The sequence below is a fragment of the Diabrotica virgifera genome, chromosome 7 (assembly GCF_917563875.1).
Source record: "Diabrotica virgifera virgifera chromosome 7, PGI_DIABVI_V3a".
NCBI classification, from domain to species: domain Eukaryota; kingdom Metazoa; phylum Arthropoda; class Insecta; order Coleoptera; family Chrysomelidae; genus Diabrotica; species Diabrotica virgifera.
In genome coordinates, this window is record NC_065449.1 from 142,737,210 (window position 1) to 142,761,685 (window position 24,476).

Here is a 24,476-nt window from a genome sequence, read left to right on the forward strand (position 1 = left end):
TTCTCCGTTCAAAAAGTTGGGCTGGATTAAAATGAATGGTTTTTGAAAAAAATAAGATCAAATTATAGAGCGCATTTTTAAATTTTCTTAAAAATCTTCCTTTTCCTCCATGTAACTCGAAAAAGACAAGAGATACGAAAAAAAGATACCACACAAAAATGTAGGGCTTTTTCAGATAAAAATTTCCTTTTTGAAGTTATACTTCTTTACGCGCGATATGAGGGTGAATTTTTATATGTTAAAACCTACGATCCCGGCGCATGCGCATTATAACTTTGTTCTGATTGGATGTTCAAATGACATATCAAAAATTATCCAATATGGCAGCTGTAGCGCCGCTGTGGTTTGGATGGTTGACGGTTTGGTTATGTATGGTTGTTGCGTTTTAAAATTTGTGGGAAGAGAAACAACAAAGGTTAGTTAATAGTTATACTGCCTTTTTAAATAGTTTTCATATTATATTTTTGAAGTTATAATGTCAAAATATTTTAATTTATGTATGTATCAGTCCAGAAAAGGCGGGGAAAGAATATATTAGTGTTTTTAAATATATTTTTTACAAACGTGTTAAAAATGCAATTTTTAGGACTCCATAGGAGCGTTAAAAATGCTACTTTAAGGCACTTGTGCTTTAAAATTTTTAAGGCACTGCAGTTAAAAGTGAATTGTCAAATTGTGAAACGTCAAAATATTTATATTTCATTTATTAACATTAATATTAATAATACAACTTGCGCAATTTGAAAAAGGTGGTTTAAAAGGTTTTTTATTATAATTTTGTGTCTTTGGATTTGTCTTCCTTGGGCGTAAAATAATAAAACATCTATTTTTATATTTCACTTGTCACCGTGATGTATAATTATGTATATCTGAAAGGTAACTAGCATGCGGCTTGATGGCCTTGTTGGTAGAGCATTGGACCAGAGATAAAAAAATCGCGTGATTGCGGGTTCAAATCCCGGACGATTCATATTTTTTTCTTTTTTTTTTAATATTTGGCATTGTTAAGTTTTGGTTCATTTTTGGTAATTATTGTTAATTTTTTGTATTGTAACTGTTAAGTAGGTATATTTATTTCGTTGAAATTATATTATAATAGAAGTATAACTTCTTACGTGCGTACAAAGCACACACATTCTTTTTTATTTTTCATTACTGTATATCATTTTCAAGTTACATGGAGAAAAAGGAAGATTTTTAAAAAAATTTTAAAATGTTCTCTACAATTTGATCTTTTTTTTTTTCAAAAACCATTCATACTTTTTGAACATAGAAATAACACTATAATAAAAGGTATTGTAGAAGAAAAGCCATGCATTTACATTTTGGTGGATGGGGGTTAAAATTACTTCTTATTTTTTTTTCTTAAAATACATTAGTTATCAATTTTGTTTGCAGCATATCTCGCTTAGTTTTAATGTAATGGACCTTTAATATAGCTCATTTTAAAGGTCTTTTCAAGCACTACAAAAGGTATTAATAGCGTTCCTACACCTAAAACAAACTATTTTCACCTACCACATCTCTTTTTGTATTATAACTAGAAGATTTATGAAGCAAGTGTCTCTTTGTCTTTTATAATCTACAAAAATGTTTTGAACAGTTTTTGCGTAGAATTAGGTTCTCTAGCGAATTCCGTGATAATCTTAACCAAAAAATTTTCCACCCCTAAGAAGGGGTGGGAACCCTAAGATAAAAGCACACATCGGCATAGGGTAGACTTTGGTAGACATAGGTAAGTAGAGGCTAGGCCCAAAATTTCATTAAAATCCATGCAGTAGGATAGAATTCGGAGGTAATATCCTATTCTTTCTCCCATTGACTGGCGTATTAAGAATTGTATAAAAACTCATCAGGTCATTTTGGATCTAACGTTTTATGGTATTACTATCACAAGCACTATTGGGACCGTGCAAGTTCGGCAAAGCGACCCCTATTTCTTCGCTCTGTACTATTATTCGCACTTTTAATTATATTGGCCAATTATATTAGTCCTGGTTACTGGATAATTGTCAAGGCCATAGTTCAAAAAAACAATAAGAAGAAAAAAATAAGATTCAGGTTATGTTACGAAAACATCAACAATTGTATATAGTAAATAAAATTAGTTATTAAAACGCAGTACTGCAAGCAAAATACAATTAATTAAATTTACCTTTATATAATAATTGCATATCATACCAATATTGTGGAGCAATATATAATTTTTCTGCTTCATTGACAGAAGGTATGAAATATACGTCAATTTGACAATTTCAATTGACAATATGAATTATTTAAGATTGTTGCAATATTTCTCCGCGACTCGCGCAGGGTCGTTTCTCGTTTCCCTTTCCAAGTACTTGCACACCGCGAATACTTTATTTGACGTTAATAGAACGTTACGCGTTGCGCTAACGGGGATCAGTGTTGCCAAACCTCTCGCGCACCGGTGGATACTCCACTGCCGATATACGATTCATTCTAGTCAGTACGGCGGGGCATCGGCGCGCTTTTATCGTCCGTAAGAAATACATGGGGCCATCTCCGCAATGTTCTATTCTTAACGTGAAACGCTCTATACTTGTCCTAGAAATTGTTGCTTCCTACGGAAATCATTCTTCATACAATTTTTTGTGACTTAACATTAGATGTCATTTTAAAGAACTAGTTGTACTATTTTTGTCATTTTATAACGCTGTTCTTTATTTTTACATAGTTTGCCCTTTGAAATTTTCATTGTTTTGGAATCGCTTGTAAGAAATCAGTATATTTCTTTTTCTTGTTAATCAATGCTGCCTCGTCTACAGATTTTTTCTCTTAATTTTTGCAGTGGGGATATCTTTAAAATCAGACTCACTTGTTCTGGTACGTATACTGAGCCAAAAAAGGTTCAGGTTCAGAAATTATCACACAAAGCACACTTCTAAACAAACGTAACAAACCAAGCGTATACTTCTAAATATGTCACAAAAAACAGACCTGTCTAAATAAGTCTAAACAAAAGGCGGTACGCTCTCGATTAGAATTGGAAATAAACATTTTGCGCAATATGATATTCAAACTTCAAACTGTTTGGAAGAAGTTTGATTTCAAGTCAAACTTCCTCTCTTCAAGTCAAACCCCCCGGAGGGAGTGTAGTGATCGACATGAATCGTCGTGTATTGTTCGTCTCCAAAGATCTCTTTCTCTGGTCATTTCTTTTAACTCGTGCATAGGTCTTTTGCATATTCCTGTAATTTGATCGATCCATCTTGTTGGGGATCTTCCTCGTGATCTTCGACCTTTCCTTGTATAATGAGTCTTTCCATGTTTTCTGTGTTTGCTCTCATATGTCCGAAGTATTTTAATTGTTGGAGATTGACTTTACTCGAGAGTCGTTGGCTAACTTTTAGCTCTCTTAAAATTGAATTATTTGTCCTACGGTGGATCCAAGGAATTCGTAACATTCGTCTCCAACAGAACATTTCAGTGGTGTCTATCTTTCTTCTTTCCGATTGTCTCAGGGTCCAAGATTCACATCCGTAGGTCAGTATTGAGAATATTAAGCAGTTGATCAACCTCATCTTTCTTCTTCTTATTGCGCCGTCTCCTTTAGAAGTTTGGCGATCCAAATGGCAACTGTAGCTTTGGAAACTGCTGCACGAAAAATTTCTGCATATGAGTGGTCAAACTATCTTCTCAGGTCCTTCAACCATGACTTCTGGCGTCTTCCTACTGATCTTGTGCCCTGTACTTTACCTTCTAATTTGATTTAAGGCTCTTTTAATTTGACAGGCCTTGCATATTTTAGTCATTTTTGCTGTGGCGACTTTTGCTAGATCACATCTACGTTTAATCTCATCCTGTAATGACCTTGTGTTTGTGATCAATGATCCCAGCAGAATGGGACGTTTCATCGCCGCCGGTTCATCGCTGCCTTTTCGATGCCGCCGATTCATCGCCAGTCCATTTCATCGCCGTCCGTTTCATCGCCGTCCGTTTCATCGCCAGTTAGTCAGTTGATTTTTGTTATGGGAGATGACACGACACGACGTTAAATTCAGTTCAAAACTTATGACAATTAAAAAGATAAAAAAAATGTGTGTGTACTTTGTACGCACGTAAGAAGTTATACTTCTATTATACGATTTCAACGAAATAAATATACTTTATAAGTTTATAACTTTATTTGTATTTTATTTAATTAATAAACTAATTTTAATATTACCACTTTCAAATTTTTTTTTATTAAAACAACACCAAAAATTAAAAAAATAGGATAACAATCGTCCGTGTCAGGATTTGAACCTGGGACCTTCGCGTTATGTAGTCGAATGCTCTACCAATAACCCATCAGGGTTTTGTTTTTACGGCTTCTGGGACGTACTTACAAACGACGGTGACAAATAGATCAAGTGAAGTATTAAATATAAAAATGTTTAAAATACTTATGATCTTACTCCCAAGGAAGACAAATCCAAAGACACAAAAAATATAATAAATATATTTACTAAAAACACTAATATATTATTTTCAAACCTTAGTTGCGCTGATACATACATAAATTGGATGATTTAGCAACGAACAACATACTATCGGTGTGCGCATGCGCCAGGGAATGTAAAAATTTACCCTCGTGCCTAAAGAAGTATAACTTCAAAAATATTATATTAATTTACTGTTCTATTTCTACTTCCCCTAAATTTGATACTAAATAGTACTAAATATTTAGTGTTAAATGGCCTTTGTAGAAATATATATGTTCAAATTTATTAAGTGTTAGGTTAAATTAGGTTAAGTTAGATCATTTCCTAGAATTCCTAATTAATATTAAAAATAAATGTAACTGTCGAAAATTGGTCGGAAATTCGGAAATAAATCAGTTAGCGATTAACTGATTGGCGATGAATCGGCTGGCGATGAATCGGCCGGCGATGAATCTACCGGCGATGAATTGTTGGCATCGAAAGGGCGGCGATGAACTGGCGGCGATGAAACGGCCTAGACCCTGATCCCAAATATAAGTAGCTCACAACCTCAAACCGGTCAATTGTGGTTATGTGTGGTGATTGTTATGTAGCCTCTATCCACTATCGTGATCTTTGGCTTTGATATGTTTAATTGCAGACCCAATATTTGACTTTCGTTTTCGACCAGTCGTATAAGATCAATCAGCTCTGCTTGACTATTTGCAAGAAGGGCTGTGTCATCTGCAAAATGTAGGTTGTTTATTTTATGACTATTTATTGAGATGCCCGTTTCCCATCCTTCGAGTCAAACCTTAAGATATCGAATTCAAGTCAAGTCAAACTTTTTTACAAAAAAAATTTGATTTTAAAGTCAAGTTTGTTGAGTAAAATCAAACTATAAATTAGTTTGACTTCATTCATCTCTAGTCCAGACAACTAAGAGACACGCTTATGATTATTCTCGCTATATTGAGAATTTGTCTCGCTGCCTCACGTTTTTGACCTGGATCCCACGTAACAAAAAAAAGTTGATTAATAGCAAGCTGAAAATTTGTTAATAGCTTAACGGTGTCTAGTCGAACAAACTTTGATGTATGGAAACACTGGAACAGGGAAGTTTTAATTGTGGAACAGGTTAAACATTTGGAAAGTCATACTACGAAAACGTTCCATGTATTTTATCGGACAAAACTTCCAATTGATTTGGTACCATTTCATTAAACTCTCATGCAAAAGTCAGACTGGTGTTTATCACCAACTAGGCATTTTAATGAGTGGAATACGAAGAACATGTCAAATGACAGGAATCGTGTTGGTTAGTAATAGCAGTCTGATTTTTGCATAAGAGTTTAATGAAAGGGTATTCTGACGTTCCAAATTTTTAAACTGTTCCACAATTAAAACTTCCCCTGTTCCAGTGTTCTCGTACATCAAAGTTTGTCCGACTAGACACCGTTAAGCTATTAACAAATTTTCAGCTTGCTATTAATCAACCTTTTTTTGTGGTACGCGGGATCCAGGCCTATTTCACTTAGAACAGATAAAAAGTTAAGTGCTTTCGATGTACCATTAGTACTTTATAATTGTTAAAAATGATGAGGTAATTACAAAAAAAAATGAGGGACTAATAGGTGATGTGAAAAGAAAAAACACTTGTAAACGTAATCTCCGGTGCTCTACGATTTTCAGTTTTATTTTTATATACATAACTTTTTTCTTATATACATAACTAGTTTTTGTTTATATTTGCAGACTGTGAGAAACTATGTTTCCGCTACTACGACGGAACGTCAATGGAATATATAGCCCAATCCGATCCACTTATAATCAAACATCCTGTAGACAAAATCAAAAAATTAATCAAAGCCAAAAAACAAAAATGCAACGGTATAGAAAATGACGCCTTTCAAGACGAAACAGATCTTCTTGATACACCGGATATAATGAAACCTTCGAATTCGTTAGAGACTTTAGATAACGGCGATCATATTGTATCCGGAGCCAAGAAAAAATCGCCGAATGGTTTGAGTATTACTGGTTTAAATGGCACCAAGAAAAAAATTAGGTCAAAGAACAGTCCCAGGTCGCCTAAATCGCCCAGTAAGGAATATTATCAGATTTGGGACGCCTCTTCATCTCCATCACCGGAGTCCGAAGGTAAGTTGTCGAATTCTAGAAATTATTATACTATTATTTTACTGTTATTTTAAGATCAAAGTAGTTATTCTTGTGAGTTTTTCGTAAAATGGTTAATTTAAACGTAAAATTGTAAAGACTGAAATAGTTTTTGAACCAATTTATCCCTGTTTATCTGTGAACGTAAAATGCAAATAAAGAATGAAAAATGCCGAATAAACCCAATTTTAGCGTTTTTGAGGACATTTTCAGTAGGTTTGAAATCGAATTTAAAAAGCAATCTACTTGACTAAAGCTTTCAGCTCATATCTTTTGTTTTTTTTTAATTAATATCCAGCGTATTGAAAAATGGCCTAAAAACGCTAAAATTGGCCTTTCCGTATTTTTAATTGATTATTTGAATACTACGCAACCCTTAACTACTGACGTGGATGTTTCAGTACGTAGATTCTGACATACGGTATTGTTTGTCATGTCGTTGCCTATTCTCCTTTGTTTTCAATATGAATTTGTCTTATACAGGGACTCCCGAAAAAAATGGTCATAAATTATACCACACATTCTGGGGTCAAAAATAGGTTGATTGAACCTCACTTACCTATATTTAATAGGGCACACAAAAAAAGTTACATCCCTTTGAAGTTACAAAATGAAAATCGATTTTTATTCATCGAAAACTCTCAGAGATTTTTTATTGAAAATGGACATGTGGCATTTATGAACCCCCCTCCCCCCAAACATTTGTGTACATTCCAATTAAATTATTATTGTGGCACCATTAGTTAAACAATGTTTTTAAAACTTTTTTGCCTCTTAGTACTTTTTCGATAAGCCAGTGTTTATCGAGATATTTTGAATATTTGTCGAATCCACCATATATTTGTATATTATGGTTAAGTACGATTATAGAGACCTGTTAATAATCTGAAAATTTATTTATAATTTACATTTTTAGGTATATTTTGAAAAAGAAGCTACATCTCGATAAAAGGTGACTTATGAAAAAAAGACTAAGAGGCAAAAGTTTTAAAAACACTGTGTTTAACTAATGGTACCACAATAATAGTTTAATTGGAACGTACACAAACATTTGGGGGTTTAAAGGACAAAACCCCCATAAATTTTTTACGTAAATATATTGAAAAAGAAGCCGCATCTCGATAAAAACTGGCTTATCGAAAAAATACTAAAATGCAAAAAAGTTTTAAAAACGTTGTGTTTAACTAATAGTCCAGGAACCGAAGCATTTCACCTCGCAATTTTTACAGAAGGAATCGATTTGCTTGAAAATTTGAGAATAAGTAGTGGATAGTCCAAGGATCAAAATCTATATGATGCCGAAAGGCGCTTTTACCATGGGGGCGGTTGCCACCCCATCTTAGGGGTGGAAATTTTTTATTATATTTTGACTCCAAAAGTTGATAAAAACATTAATTCTAAGCAAAAAACGTTTTATACATTTTTTTGATAAAATTAATATTTTTCGATTTATTCGCTATCGAAAGTGTGAGTTTTATACAGAAAAAATCAATGTTTTTCGATATATACTCATTTACCATTCACTCAATTTTTGCCGTAAAAAAATTTTTTTTAAACCAAGTTCTAGCGAATTGAACACCATACAATTTTATATTGAAACAATTTTTCGTATCTCTGATGCTAATCTTTATATTCTGAAGGAAATGGCATTTTTTACCAAGCTACAAAAATTAGTTATTCGCTTTTAACTCCTGTTTTTTAAAAACTAATCATTCTAAGCCAGTCAAACTTCTAGAATCTATTAATAATACATAAATAAAGAAGAATAAATAGGGCCAATGACTAAAAACAAAGATAACTTACATTATTATGCTTCCAATTGGATTTCTTTTTTTTTTTTAGAAATATATATTGATTTTTTAACCGTAACCTTTTTAATTTTTATCTTAGAAAGTTTGGTAAAAAATAATTTTGTAGGTTTTTATAAGATCTATAAGACTGTTAATATTAAATCCTTTTAAAATCCTCAGTCGCAAAAAGTGGTGACTTTGAAAGGGTTGGTAAAGGTGATTTTTGCATGTTATTACAAGATTTAATTGTCAATAGCTCACTCAATTTTTACCGTAGAAAAAATTTTTTCAAACCAGGTTCTTGAGAATTAAATAAGCTACAATTTTGTATTTAAATATTTTTTCGTATTTCTGATGATAATCTTTCTATTCTGAAGAAAATGGATTTTTTTACCAAACTTCAAAAATTCGATATTTGCTTTTGAATCCATTTTTTTTTAAACTAATCATTCTAAACCAGTTAAACTTCTAGAACCTATTAATAATACATAAATAAAGAGAACGAAATAAGGTCAATGACTAATTTTAATCAGGGTGGTGATTAGGGGTTTGCTTTCGATCACTTTTTCGCTGAAAAATATAGGGTCAGACATTCTTTTCATTATAAGCCACTTAATTTTTGAGCTAAAGACTTTTTTTATTTCTGGAGATAGATATTTTTAAATACTTCAAATTAGTTTAAACAAATTATCCTCGAAAAATGCATAGTTTTCCCGTCTTTTGACTTTGAAACTACAATATTTAGCATTTGACGAAGAAGAGCTAACATATAATAAAGTATAGCTCGATTACTATTGGTCTTAAAGAAAATTTAAAAAAATGGTTTTTTTGATTTTTCAAAAGGTACATTTTTGTTAAGCAAAGTTGTTTTGATAAAACGAAAACTTTTTGAGTTATTTGCAGAAAACTGATTAAAAACATTAATTTTTTTTAATATAAAACTAACACATTCGATAGCAAATAAATCGAAAACTATTAATTTTATCAAAAAAATATATAGAACATTTTTTGCTTAGAATGAATGTTTTTACCAACTTTTGCGGTCAAAATATAATAAAAAAATTTTCACCCCCGACATGGGGTGGCAACCACCCCCATGGTAAAATCGCCTTTAGGCATCATATAGATTTTGATCCTTGGACTATCCACTACTTACTCTCAAATTTTTAAGCAAATCGATCCATTCTGTAAAAATTGCAAGGTTTTGTCCTATTTTAAGCTTCATTACTTGGACTATAATGGTACCACAATAATAAATTAATTGGAACGAAAGATATTCCTGCCATAAAAATGATACATGTCCATTTTCAATAAAAAATCTCTAATAGTTTTCGATGTATTGAAAAAAATCGACTTTCATTTTGTAACTTCAAAGGGCTGTAACTTTTTTTATGAGCACATTTGTACTGAGGTAAGTTAGTTTCAATCGAACTATTTTTGAGCCCAGAATGTGTGGTATAATTTATGACCAATCTTTTCGGGAGACCCTGCATATCACTGTATTTGTTTTTTACATCAATTACGGAATAATTCTTCATACTGCTGTACAGTGCCGGATTAACCATTAGGAAAAGTAGGCAACTGCCTAGGGGCCTCGGCCCCTAAGGGAGCCTCGCGGGGACCAAAACGACAAAATGTTTTCGTTTTTAAAATGTTAAAGATTCAAATATCGCGCAATACCATAAAAGTTATGGTGGACGTATAAAGCTACATTACAATGCATACTTTTGTTCACATAGAAAGTATATGCTGTGGGAGTACATCGCTAATGAATGCCCTTTGGTAGAAGGATCAGTACTACAGATGGAAACAAGAATCGAAAGTGAGCAAAAAAAACACAAGAAAATCAGGAGAAAGAAAAGATCATTAATCAAAATCCAAAACAGAAGCAAAACTTATTTAAACTCAGTTTCACACGGAAATCCATAGTTAGTGAAGCAGCAACCAATGAAAATGCACGTGATGGAATAGAAATAAGGGAAACATAGCTTCCCTAACTGAAGAAGATGAAAAACATGTAACGACAGTTCTATTCCAGTTCAAGAAGGTAAAGAACCAGAAACCGAAACTAAGGTAAAAATTGAAGTTAACTTGGGTCCTAAATTCGGAAAACGGTATAGGATTACGGAATACAGTAACTAAAGAAGTATGGACATTTTGGATTGGGAAAGGTCTTCAGAATGTAAAAACCTTGATGCGTTTCAGCTTCAAAAAGAAAGTTTGAAGGCATTACAAGATTTTTATACAATCTATGGTTTTTCGAAAACAAATCAGTGGAACAAAAATTAAAAGAGATTGGCTGACGTATTTTCCCTCAAATAGAATATTGTATTTTGGATTTGTTCAGTCTGTGTACAACTTTTTTTCATCATCTACCCACCTTTGGGAAGTTATGATCAAATGCTTAAGCGATCTCATTCGCCACGATCTATTCCTTATAAAAACGAGCAGCACATGCTATAAGACCTTGACCTAAAGGTTAAAACGCTTTCAAATTTGCTCTTCATACTCTTGCTGAAGACACTAATCAGCAAGTTGAAACAGTTCATGAGGCTAAGTATTTGTTGAAAGAAATGTCAAAAAAAGAAGAAACATTCATAATGAATGAGTTTTGGGTAACAATTTTAGAACGCATCAACGGTGTCAGTAAATCATTGCAGAGAGAAGAGATTGAACCTCAAACTGCAGTTCATCTTCTAAATTCACTTTTTGAGTTTTTAAAATTCCAAAAAGATAATTTTGTTTATTACGAGCAGAGGGCCTGCGACCTACAATACTCTGAATATTCTCTACTATAGTCTAATTACTGAGCTGAGTCGTCGGTTGACAGTGTACGGGTCAATGAACTCAGTATTTGGTCTTTTGTGTTTTTCCAAAATTGAGTGATACTCAAATAAAGGAGTGTGCTTCAAAACTATATAAAAACTATCCTGATGATATTGAATCTGAACTTGAAAATGAACTATAACAGTTCAAATATTTTATAGCCCAGCTTCAAACTTGCAGGGAAAACAATTTATTCCTGCTTTACAGTCATTTTGGGTTATTTCGCAACAGGAGAACGGACATTTTCAAAAATAAAAATTATTAAAAACTTAAGGGGCCTCATAGCTTGGGTTGCCTAGGGGCCTCAGGATTCTTAATCCGGCACTGCTTAACTTTATTTTTTCAAGAAAATTTAAAAAATGGTGGAGGTTCTCACAAAATCTTTTAAAACCGGATTACAAGAAAACATTTAATCTTGGTAACTAAAAAATAGTAAAATAATGTTGAAAGCATTTGAAAGTTCACAACTGAACTTGCTGTCATACTAATAGCGAAATCATACACTGGACTGCTTTTAACTATAGAAACGTAAACACTGACAAGCGGTACGTTATACCGCAAGAAAAACTTAACGTCAACGTATCTCAAAGACTAATGACTAAACCATGCTAAAACTGCAGCAGTTGGAAGCATGTACAATTGCACACCACACAAGGTACACCACTACAAGGTACACTGATGGTGTTCTATGAATCTTTTATAAAACACGTTTTACATCAAAATAATTTTCTGCGCGGTATGGCATACCGCATGTCCGTGGGGTTAAAATAAACATTTTACGAAAAAAATACAAGAATAAATTTTGTCTTAAAATAACCGAAATTTTGAAAAAAAATGATCTCTAAACGAGAAAAACAATTTTTTTTCTAATTTGAAACTGTTATAATATAAATAAACAGGTTTCCATAAAAAATTTTGTTATGGAAAATTTTCCGTAAACTTTTGAACATAGATTATTAGAACCACAGCTTGTGGGTACAAAATTGGCCTTTTTTGACAAAACCCACCCGCCTAAAACAATTGCATTATTTTATTCTGCACTGTGGGCCAAAATAAAGGAGTACATTTTTATTTGAAAATAACTTTTGTTTTGTAGGCGATTTAATTTTTTTTGCAGGGCTAATAATAGCCTAACATGTCCTCAGCATGACTGCAAATTTAGAAGCAAAAATAACGTACAGAGTTGGACTTATAAAAAAATTTATGTAACGGTGCATTTGAGCTAGTTGCAAATCAAAACTGTCTTAGCTAAAATTGAACTGATATGCTGTTTTGGTAGGTTAACTATCCAGAACACTTCAGTAAAAAGGAAATTTTTCAAAATTACTGGATTCGTAAATATCATTTTTTATTAAATTAGGACAATATAACATTTTAACAAATAACACATTTATGAAAACAGTTTAATAATTTTAAAATTCAACACCTGGGCTGTTAGGTGGCCACATCTCTGGCACAATATAGTCCGGGCAAGTTTCACTCAAGAATATCCTTGTATTGCACCATCCTGCTGGACAGTGTAATCATAACATACTTCTTCAATTTCAGGTAATAGGTTCTGCAAGATTTGTTCTTGATATATTTCTGAATTAAGTTTTACCCCAGCATCAATAAAAATCAGACGAGATTTTCCCAACATGGATACTGCAACAGAGACCGTTACACCTTTGAGAAATTACTTTTTTCAATTAAAAGATGCTCTAGACTCTAGAGGAATTTCTCTCTTAAATTGTACGTCAGAATGCACTTTATTATTTTGGGTATTTGTAGGAGGCCGTAAATAAAACATTTTTTCATCTGAAACGATATTTTTCTAATGTCTTCACGAAAGCAGAAGCCTCCTAGTAGCAAATTACATCTTTCGAGTCGTTTTTCTCTTACATTGGCAATCTTCTTTAATAATTCTTCGAACTAACGTGCGGGAAATTTCCTTGTTCCAACAGAATGGCCAGGTTGCAAATTTTCTAAAACAACCCTTACTCTAGCAATAAAAGTTCTTGAGCTTCGCTTCCTTCCTCTTCTACTTTTATGTTCAATAGACATAGACCCATGGGTTTCCTTAGATGTCTTAAGAACTTTATTATCGTTCCAATATGCCAATTTTTCTTAGGAAATGCATTTACAATTTTTCTTGTACCATAATTATATTTTTCACGGTAATATTTAATTAATATTCTGTCCTCTTTGCTTAAAGTGGCATTATGAACTGGTCAATTTACTTATTTAACTATGAATGTCAAACAAATTTCATGGCGACCTAAGGAGTCATACTAAGTAAAATTGACATATTTGACGTTTTGAGAAATTCTTAAGACATTTAACAAAAATGACTGCTAATATGAGGCAAAAACGATGGAAAAGAAGTAATTTAGTCCTAAGAGGGTTTCGTTCTGGTGAACATATTAGAAAAATACTCGAATAAGATTTCCTAAAAGTAAAAAATGATATTTTACAAATTCGGGATTTTTTAAAATTTTATGGCGAAGCCGTGTTCTGAACATTATTTAATTAAAAAAATGATATTTTGCGAAACCGGTAATTTGGAAAAATTTCCTTTTTACTGAAGTGTTCTGGATAGTTAACCTACGAAAAGAGCATATCAGTTCAATTTTGGCTAAGACAGTTTTCATTTGCAACGAGCTCAAATGCACTGTTATATACATTTTTGTATAAGTCCGACCATGTACGTTATTTTTGCTTCAAATTTGCAGTCATGTTGAAGACATGTTAGGCTATTAGCCCTGCAAAAAGAAATTAAATTGCCCAAAAAACAAAAAAGTTATTTTCAACTAAAAACCATACTCCTTTATTCCGGCGCACAGTGTATATTCCCTTTCCTATATTCAATTTTCCATTCATTTTTATTTATTTTGGAATCATCTGTCAATTTCCGACGTGTTATAATCACGTGCTTCTTATTTGTGGTACAGTCCTTTTCATGACCATTTTTCAGTGCGTAACAGTTTTTCTATTTCTCTCTAACGCATTAAATTGTATGTGACAGAAAAAAACGCACGTCGCTGATTACAGACATTTATAACATTTATTCTAGTTATTCTAGTTGTCGATAGATGGCGCCATAATAAAAAAGAATTATTTATTAAATAAAATAATAATATTATCAATATAATCTGTACTATTTATAAGACTATACAAATAAAAGAAAAAAACATTTTATAAATGCAATAGACACAATTGATTTGTTTTTATTCCAAATTGAAAATAAAATGTGACAACTGTCAGATTTAACTAAAATGTCATGTTAGAATAAATGTCATAAATGTGTATTATCACGGACTTACTTTTTTTTTATAATTTGTGACGCACTGAAAAATGGTCATGAAAAGGAGAATACTATTGTATTGTTTTGGTATTTCAAAGGTCAACCTGCACTGGAATAGTGCATTCCAGTGCAGATCAATCCAGTCCAATTGACTGGAATGGCGGTCTATTTTTTATTCCAGCTCACGTATTCGATTGCCACTGGAATAGTGTGAATTGCCAATCCATTGTTTTATTATTTTATTAAAGCATTGTTACTATAGTGTTAACGACCGTATATACAGCTTTTGAATAACTTGAATAATGTAGACAATATGTGAATTATGTGAACCGGACATTATTTATTTTTGGTCTTGCTAATTTCCGGCATACTTATTTATTTTTTACTTTCATGATTTACCTTTTGTTTTTATTTTTGATCCTTGAATTGTATTTTTCGTATTTCCCTTGCACTTTTTTAAAGTTTCATTTTATCCTTGCAAAAGTTAAATTTAATTGCTTTGTTATAACCTAGTTTTGTTTAAATTTTTAGAAAACGCTTGTGGTATGGATTTTTCCGCCGAAGCACTGGCACCTCCATTACCTCCAAGAACTCTACACAAACCGTTAGAGAGGTGTCACGCCTTGGGTACCCCGTTTACCCCACCTGTTGTACTCCGGCAGAACAAACCAAGAAAAATCCAAAAATTAGAAGATACGTTCGGCTTCGAATTGATAGATACCGACGAAGACTTTAAACCAAGTGGTAGGTACTATACATTTTTCAGCAATGTTATATTTGCTATTTTAACAATATAAATCAGCCCGTCATCACGACGGAAAACGCGTTCCAAGATTGCAGCTGTAATTTTGGATATGTTGTCGAGTTATTTTGCACACTTATACGCAATATGGTAAAGAGTGGCGGTGCAGAGCCCAATTTGAGAAATATGTTAGTATGTGGAAAGTATAAAAGTATATAAAAGTTATCTTGGTATAAAAGTAAGAATGCTGAGATGATACGTCTTCTCTGTCCTTTTTTATAGTGTTAAATCATGGACCTTGAACGAAGATATGTGCCGAAAATTGGAAGCAGTTGAGATGTGGCTATATCGGAGAATTCTTAAAATCCCATGGACTGATCGGGTCACAAATGAGGAGGTCCTTAGAAGAATTGGGAAGAACCGAGAGGTAATAACCACCATCAAATCTCGAAAGTTGGAATACTTTAAACACATTATGCGAAATTATTCCAGATATGCCCTCCTACAAGCCATCCTGCAAGGAAAAATATTTGGAAAGCGAGGTCCAGGAAGAAGAAGAACATCCTGGTTAAAGAACCTCAGAACCTGGTTCAACACAACATCTGTGCAGCTTTTCCGCGTTGCTGCAGATAAAGTGAAGATTGTCATGATGATCGCCAACATTCGTAACGGATAGGCACATCAAGAAGAAGATGTGTAATTAAATAAAACATTACAAAAACGAGTCTGTACCGCCAAAAAAGAGAATAAGAAAATACACTTTCTTCAAATAAACTTTTTTATCCCCTGCCTTTTAGCCCCCTGAACTTAACTGACTGATTTGGCAATATTTAGCACGCCTATGAGTATATGATTGTCACAATATTGTGCCTTCGTATTTGGTAATGTCACGTATTGCCGACGCACTGTTGCCAAAAGTTCGCAGAACTTATTAATAATAATATTGATGACGCGGTGATGTAGCCTCTTAATTTTAAAATTATTGAAAAATTGTAGTAGACTAGTTATAATAGACTATAACTGGCGATAATTTGTATTACACGGAAAGCTAAATTGGTTTCCTACAAGCCATACTACCATAGGCACATAGGCTAGAATATTTTTTCCTGAAATTTCGTCTTAGGTTATAGGTCTGGATCCCGCGTATGAAAAAAAAGTTGATTAATAGCAAGCTGAAATTTTGTTAATAACTTAAAGGTGTCTAGTCGGATAAACTTTGATATATGGAAACACTGGAACAGGGGCAGTTTTAATTGTGGAACAGGTTAAAAATTTGGAACGGTCAGACCACGAAAACGGCACATTTATTTTGTCCGACAGAATAGACTTAAACTCTCCGAACAGAGATTAAACTCTCATGCAAAAATCAGACTGCTATTAAATTTATCACCTGTCATAATTCCTGTCATTTGACATATTCTACATGTTCCACTCATTAAAACGCCCAGTTGGTGATGAATAGCAGTCTGATTTTTGCATGAGAGTTTAATCTCTGTTCGGACAGTTTAAGTCTGTTCTGTCGGACAAAATACATGTGCCGTTTTCGTGGTCTGACCGTTCCAAATTTTTAACCTGTTCCACAATTAAAACTTCCCTTGTTCCAGTGTTCCCATATATCATAGTTTGTATGACTAGACACCCTTAAGCTATTAACAAATTTTCAGCTTGCTATTAATCAACTTTTTTTTCATACGCGGGATCCAGACCTATTAAGGTTAACTGAGTCAGCAAGCAACCTTCGTCAGTTTTTGTTCATTTTTTCATTTTTGTACATTTTTACATTTATTCAGTTCATCTTTTTACAAAACAACTCATACAGTTAACATCGTAATACAGCTGGTCAACACTTAAAATTTAAAACGTAACTTTGGAATCTAATTTAAAACATATCTACCTATTGCTAACTAATATTTAGCATTATGTCAGCTGAATATTGTTTATCTGAATAAGTGCTCTGTACTAACTTAATAACTGTTTGTTTGTATCGTTATACAGGGTGTCCCGAAAAGATTGGTCATAAATTATACCACACATTCTGCGGTCAAAAATAGTTCGATTGAACCTAACTTACCTTAGTACAAATGTGCTCATAAAAAAAGTTACAGCCCTTTGAAGTTACAAAATAAAAATCGATTTGTTTCAATATATCAAAAACTGTTAGAGATTTTTTATTGAAAATTGACATGTATCATTCTTATGGCAGTAACATCTTAAAACAAAATTATAGTGAAGTTTGTCCACCCCATAAAAATTTTATGGGGGTTTTGTTCCCTTAAACCCCCCCATACTTTTTTATACGTTACAATTAATTCATTATTGTGGTATCATCAGTTAAACACAACGTTTTTAAAACTTTTTTGACTCCTATTATTTTTTCAATAAGCCAGTTTTTATCGAGATGCGGCTTCTTTTTTAATATATTTACATAAAAATTTTATGGGGGTTTTGTTCCTTTAAACCCCCCAAATGTTTGTGTACGTTCCAATTACACTATTATTGTGGTACCATTAGTTAAACACAGTGTTTTTAAAACTTTTTTGCCTCTAAGTCTTTTTTTGACAAATCACCTTTTATCGAGATATGGCTTCTTTTTCAAAATATACCTAAAAATGTAAATTATAAATACATTTTCAGATTATTAACAGGTCTCTATAATCGTACTTAACCATATACAAATATGTGGTGGATTCGACAAATATTCAAAATAGGTCGATAAACACTGGCTTATCAAAAAAGTAATAAGAGGCAAAAAAGTTTGAAAAACATTTTGTTTAACTAATGGTGTCACAATAATAATTTAATTGGAACGTACACAAAAGTTTGGGGGGGTTTAAAGGAACAAAACCCCCTTAAAATTTGTATGGGTTGCAAAAATTTCACTTTAATTTTTTTTAAGATGTTGCTGCGGTAATAATGCCACATGTCCATTTTCAATGAAAAATCTCGAAGGGTTTTCGATATACGAAAAAAAATCGATTTTCATTTTGTAACTTCAAAGGGCTGTAACTTTTTTTGTGTGCATTATTGTATATAGGTAAGTGAGGTTCAATCAACATATTTTTGACCCCAGAATCTGTGGTAAAATTTATGACCATTCTTTTCGGGACACCCTGTATACGCTTTTCATTGATATTTACACACACTATATATGATTTATAGCCTTACTTTTTGGGAGCCTGACGATGCTGTATAACTGGTAAACAGCGAAACCGGGCGCCCAATCTTTCTTTCAATGTAATAAAACCAATTTAAAGGATTGTGAGTAGAGGACTAACATACATATTAACTTGTAAAACTAAAATAATAATTCTTCTGATTTATGCCTTCTATTCACTTTGTAAACATTTTCATTATAGTGTGCAAAACCTTCTGACAGAAGATTAAAAAGATTATTATAGGTATTGTTTATCCACACAGGTAGGTTACAAAAAAATCTTTACAAAGTGAATAAAACGCATAAATCAGAAGAATTATTATTTTAATTTTATAAGTTAATATTTTATCATATCAATTTACTATAATAGTAGGGAATAAGCCACATAATTGGCTTATTTTGAACACTATTATGGATAGGAACAGGTAGACCGCATACTATTACTATAGTAGCACCAAACAATATTAGTTACCGATTTATAAACTCTCCTGTGCATAGATTTGTTGCATTGTGTCGAACCAACGATAACTTACCATCGATTTTTTCATTCCATTGCATCTTTTGTCAGCAAGTTCTATTTTCAAAAGTACTATTTATTATGAATAATGTCATAAACATTATGAATTTAATCCGTGCGCGAAGCTTGTAACGATACCTCTTTAATTATTGGAAGGAAGCTAGCGAATCCGCTGACCACACTGATTTAGTTCTTCTATTATAAGGTGGGTGAGCCGCGGAAATTTTTTAGAAAGGTTCTAAGAACTATTACTACCTGAAACCTGAAATCATTTTTTCTTTTCTACATGAACGACTGAACGAGAACGAGGCAACGATACTTAAAATCTAAAAATGGCTGGGTGATGTAGCTTTCTTGTCGAATTCGAGGAATCGTTTGAATATCCTTTAAAAATTTTCCAGCTTTGAAAGCTATGGCAAGTTCTCTTCCAAAATATGATTATTAATTTATTTATTGTTAAATAGTTATTTATGAAACAGTTCGTGAAGTATGCTTTTTGCGAACGCACGCGATGTTTAGAGCACGAGCGACAGCGGAGCGAGCGTTTCATACAATTTTATCTACGATAAACAAATAAAAAACTGTAACTCTTCGTCACTGGAATTCATTTCTATTCTACAGTTTTCTAACTTCAACAATTTTCAAAAATTTTAACTTCTTTCAAACCACAAAACTGTCAAAACTTTTGTTGTAATTTATTGCTCACATAAATATCATCACCATGACAACTCGAGAGTTAAGGATATTTGATTATATGAAAGTGTGCCAAAAAACAGTGCGAAAAAGTAAATCCCATTTAAAATACATTGTTACTTCACGCACACTTTAAATCCTTCACGCACTGCTATCTACACTAAGCGCCAAAATTAACGCACCACCTTAAAAATGGGACATTTTTAATGTCTCATATTTCCTAAACCTGTTGTCCGATTTTAGTGATTTTTTTAGTATATTATAGATTTATTCTTCAAGAATATCGATGTAATAATATTGTTGCCAAACAGATAAGTGTCATTGTATACCGGGTGTAACAATGATAGTGTGTTTTTTCCTTAAAGTTTGGAACACCCTGTGAATTATTCTAGCGTATATAAAATATTGAAATTACAACTCAACTGTAACCTTAGGCTATCTTAACATTTTGCTTTTTGATTCATTTGCTTATGTTGGATAATAAAAAAGTTAGGTACTTTAACAACTAGCAACTTTCTTCATCAATACAGGGTGTTTCTAAATAAGTGCGACAAACCTTAAGGGGTAATTCTGCATTAAAAAATAATGACCGTTTGCTTTATAAACATATGTCCGCAAATGCTTCGTTTCCGAGATACAGGATGTTGAATTTTTTCTTACAAACTGACGATTTATTTATTGCTCTAAAACCGGTTGAGATATGCAAATGAAATTTAGTAGGTTTAAAGAAGTAGTTATTACACATTTTTTGACGTACAATTACGAATTTTATATTCACCATTGGCGTGCATACGGGTCATATTACCCGGTCATATTACCCGTATGTACGCCAATGGTGAATATAAAAATCTTAATTGTATTCCAAAAAATGCGCAATAACTACCTCTTAAAACCTACCAAATTTCATGTGCATATCTCAACCGGTTTTAGAGCAATAAATAAATCGTCAGTTTGTAAGAAAAAATTCAACATCCCGTATCTCGGAAACGAAGCATTTGCGGACATATGTTTATAAAGCAAACGGTCATTATTTTTTCATGCACAATTACCCCTTAAAGTTGGTCGCACTTATTTAGAAACACCCTGTATTGATGAAGAACGTTGCTAGTTATTAAAGTACCTAACTTTTTTATTATCCAACATAAGCAAATGAATAAAAAATCAAAATGTTAAAATAGCCTAAGGTTATAGTTGAGTTTTAATTTCAATATTTTATATACGCTAGAATATTCCACAGGGTGTTCCAAACTTTGAGGAAAAAACACACTATCATTGTTACACCCGGTATACAATGACACTTATCTGTTTAGCAACAATATTATTACACCGATATTCTTGAAGAATAAAGCTATAACATGTTAAAAAAATCACTAAAATCAGATAACAGGTCTAGGAAATATGAGACATTAAAAATGTTCCATTTTTAAGGTGGTGCGTTAATTTTGGCGCTTAGTGTATAATGACAGTTTTCACAATCTAAAAACTTATACATAATATGACATAGAGTAGATAAAAGTTATTGTTAGATTATTCTTTTGTTGTTCTAATACAGTTAATTTACTGACTATATTTTTGAAACCATAGATGACATCACTAGAAATCGAAAATGTAGGAAAGAGAAAGCAATGTCATGATTGATCAATACCCATAAAAATCAAGTTACTACGATGTTACATATATCTTTCCTATACTGTTGTACAGAGTTGAGTGGACTCTTACAGGCACCACCTGCAAGAAAATTGATGCTTTCGAAATGTGGCTTTATCGTCGAATCCTGAAGAAATCTTATACCGACCGCGTTACCAATCAGGGTGTTTTCTTTAGAATTCAAAAAGAAAAAGAGCTGTTGACCACAATAAAAACAGCCAAAATCGAATACTTCGGTCACATCATGAGGAACAGCGAGATATATGAACTGCTGCAACTAATCTTGCAGGGAAAAGTAGAAGGAAAACGAGTACCAGGAAGGCGAAGAATTTACTGGCTGAAAAATCTACGTACGTGGTTCAACACAACAGCCACAAATCTTTTCAGAGCAACAGTGTGCAAAGTACAGATTGCCATGATCGTCGCCAACATCCGAAATGGATAGGCACTACAAGAAGAAGAAGAAGAAATGACAGTAAAGTCTACCCCTGAGGGATAAAAATAAAAAATGATGATAATGTTTTTTACAGTTCAGAATTTAAATTTAGAAATATTGGTGAATATAAATACAAATTCCCTGAATTAAATCTGCCTAGTTCCAAAATGAAAAAAAATGAGGCCTTAAATTGCTGTAAGAAATCTTTATGCAAGATATATTATTTTCTATTATAATCAGTCTAAAATATGCTCCAGTATTTTTAGAACTGACTGAGTGATAAATAATGATTCCATGTTCATTGCCAATTTATTAGTTTTCACTGGTTTTGCGTTTTATTATATTTCCTAGACAAACAATTCTATGTAAAAAAGATCTGTTTATTTTTTCGAGAACATAACAACGCACTTGTTGGAATACACTTTTTCAAATTGTTTATAAGTGGGTATAAAAATGTTTTAATTCCTAAAAGTTTCAAAAGTGATGATACACATTGAGTAAATATTGATATTGAAAATAAATCATTCTAAAAAAATTGCAAACTTCATAACATAGGATTCAAGGAACACAATGACGTCATTAAGTTTGACGTACGAAGTTTTTGAAAATATATAATTGGTAGAATAGAAGTACATCATGCATATTGGGGTTATTTTATTATCAAAATAGTTGTCACTTCTATGTTTACTATTAGATAATTTTTACAAAATTTCGTAACTAATTATCTACAACCTCTGAAAGATCTTCGGGGCCTGTCTCTCCTCCTTCTTCCTATCGAACTCCACTCTGTTATTCTATTTATCCAACGATTTTGGTCTGCTTTTCTGACATGTCCGTACCAGGTTAATCTCTTCTGTTCGATGTAGAGTATTATGTCCGAGTTCACTCCCATTCTTCTCTAATCTCTATGTTATTTATTCTATCTCTCCTTGTTACTCTGCAGCTTCTCCTTAGGAATTCCATCTCTGTTGCTCTTATTGTGTTTTTGGTTTTTTAATTTATTGTCCAATTTTCACACCCATAAGTTAGGACACTTCTTGTTATGGTATTATTATATTCTTTTTTTTGTTTTTATGCTGGTGTTCTTATCCCACAGTACGGGGTTCAATTTTCGTATGCAGCCTCTTGTTTGTCCTAGTCGATTTTTTTAATCTTTTTCCATTGTTCCTTTGTTTGATATCATGAAACCTCAATACTTGAACTTGTGTGTTCCTTTGATTTGTTTGTTTTATTTCTGTAGTCTCCTTTGTTAGGTATTCAGTTTTTTTTAGGTCTGTTCCTTTGATTTGTTTGTTTTATTTATGTAGACACCTTTACCCGTGTTGAGCTGCCCCCCCCCATTTGCAAAAATTAAAAAACAAATAGCCCCGATTTATGAGCTATTTATGAGCTCTCATATTCCGCAAATTAAAAATTTTGAGCTCGTTCCACTGAGCAGGAATTTAATATTTTAGTGGGGGGGGGGGTACTTAAAAAGAGGAATATTGAATCGATTTTTGCGGCAGAATTACGAGCTATTTATGAGCTCTTGAAATGATATAGTTTCGATTTTTGAGCTCATCCCCTTCACCCCCAAACAACCCTTTAATTGATTTAGCTTAAAAGAAAAATGCTGAGAAAACTTAAAATATATCGTATTGCGGATATAATTCCTATAGCTTATATATTCTAAGAATAAACTATTAAATCACGTGAATTTCGATTATTGAGCTACAACCCCTTCGCAAGAAAACTACCCATCTTCCCGGCTTAAGAGAGAGTTGTACTTAAATTGCATTAAATTAATTATTTGGCGACTACATATCATTTAATAATTTATGAGCTCCTAAATTACGCTCATTTAGATCAGTAAATTGCAATTTATTTTGTATAGTGCAGTCACTGAAGGTAAAAATCAACGATTACCTTCAATGTCGGTGAACCTTCATGGATTTTCACGAAAATTGGTCAGTGGTTAGAGGATATCTCAAAAAACAAAGGTAACATGGTGCCACCTTGCGCCTTTACCCTGAGGGTGGATACCGCTCCTTCTCGGGAGTGAAAATTATTTTATAAAAAATAACTGCACAAATCAATAAAAGGACAAATTATAAGCAACATTTGTTATATAAAATTATTAAAATAAGTCAATACTTTTTAAGTTATTGAAGATCAAAGATGTTAATTATTCGTGAAAAAATGCATGTTTTGAAGCGGTTTTTCGTAAATCACTGAAAAACTGTAAGTTTTTACAAAAAAGTTAATAGTAGTTTAATTCGTATAGCTTATATTCTAATAAACTCTTAAATCACGCGCATTTCGTTTATTGAGCTACAACCCCTTCGCAAGAAAACCATCCCATATTCCCGGCTTAAGAGAGAGTTGTACTTAGAATAATTTAAATTAATTATTTGGCGACTACATATCGTTTAATAATTTATGAGCTCGCAAAATATACGCATCTCAATAATTATTGAATTACAATTTTCTTTCTATAGTGCAGTCACTGAAGGTAAAAATCAACTATGACCTTCGATTTCGGTAAATTTCCAATCATTTTCACGAAAATTGGTGAGCGGATAGGGGATACCTCAAGAAACAAAATTAACAATAACAACTTGCGGTTTTAGCCTGGGTATATGTCACCCCTTCTCGGGGGTTAAAATTACTTTATTAAAAATAACCCCACAAATCGAAAGAGGGACAAATTCTAAGCAAAATTTGATATATAATGTTATTAAAATAAATCAATAGGTACTCTTTGTGTTATTAAAGATCAAATATTTTAATTTTTGTGAAAGAAA

At 32.5% G+C, this 24,476-nt stretch overlaps 1 protein-coding gene across 3 annotated transcripts in view; it reads left to right on the forward strand.

Annotated features, from left to right (window-relative positions):
- Positions 1 to 24,476, forward strand: part of LOC114331285 (E3 ubiquitin-protein ligase HECW2) — a 955,949-nt gene that overhangs the window by 605,015 nt on the left and 326,458 nt on the right. For all 3 annotated transcript variants that reach the window (XM_050656276.1, XM_050656277.1, XM_028280809.2), the window contains exons 3-4: positions 6,183 to 6,587; positions 15,036 to 15,248. In XM_050656276.1, the coding sequence (XP_050512233.1) occupies positions 6,183 to 6,587; positions 15,036 to 15,248 (618 nt within the window). The remainder of the gene's footprint in view (positions 1 to 6,182; positions 6,588 to 15,035; positions 15,249 to 24,476) is intronic.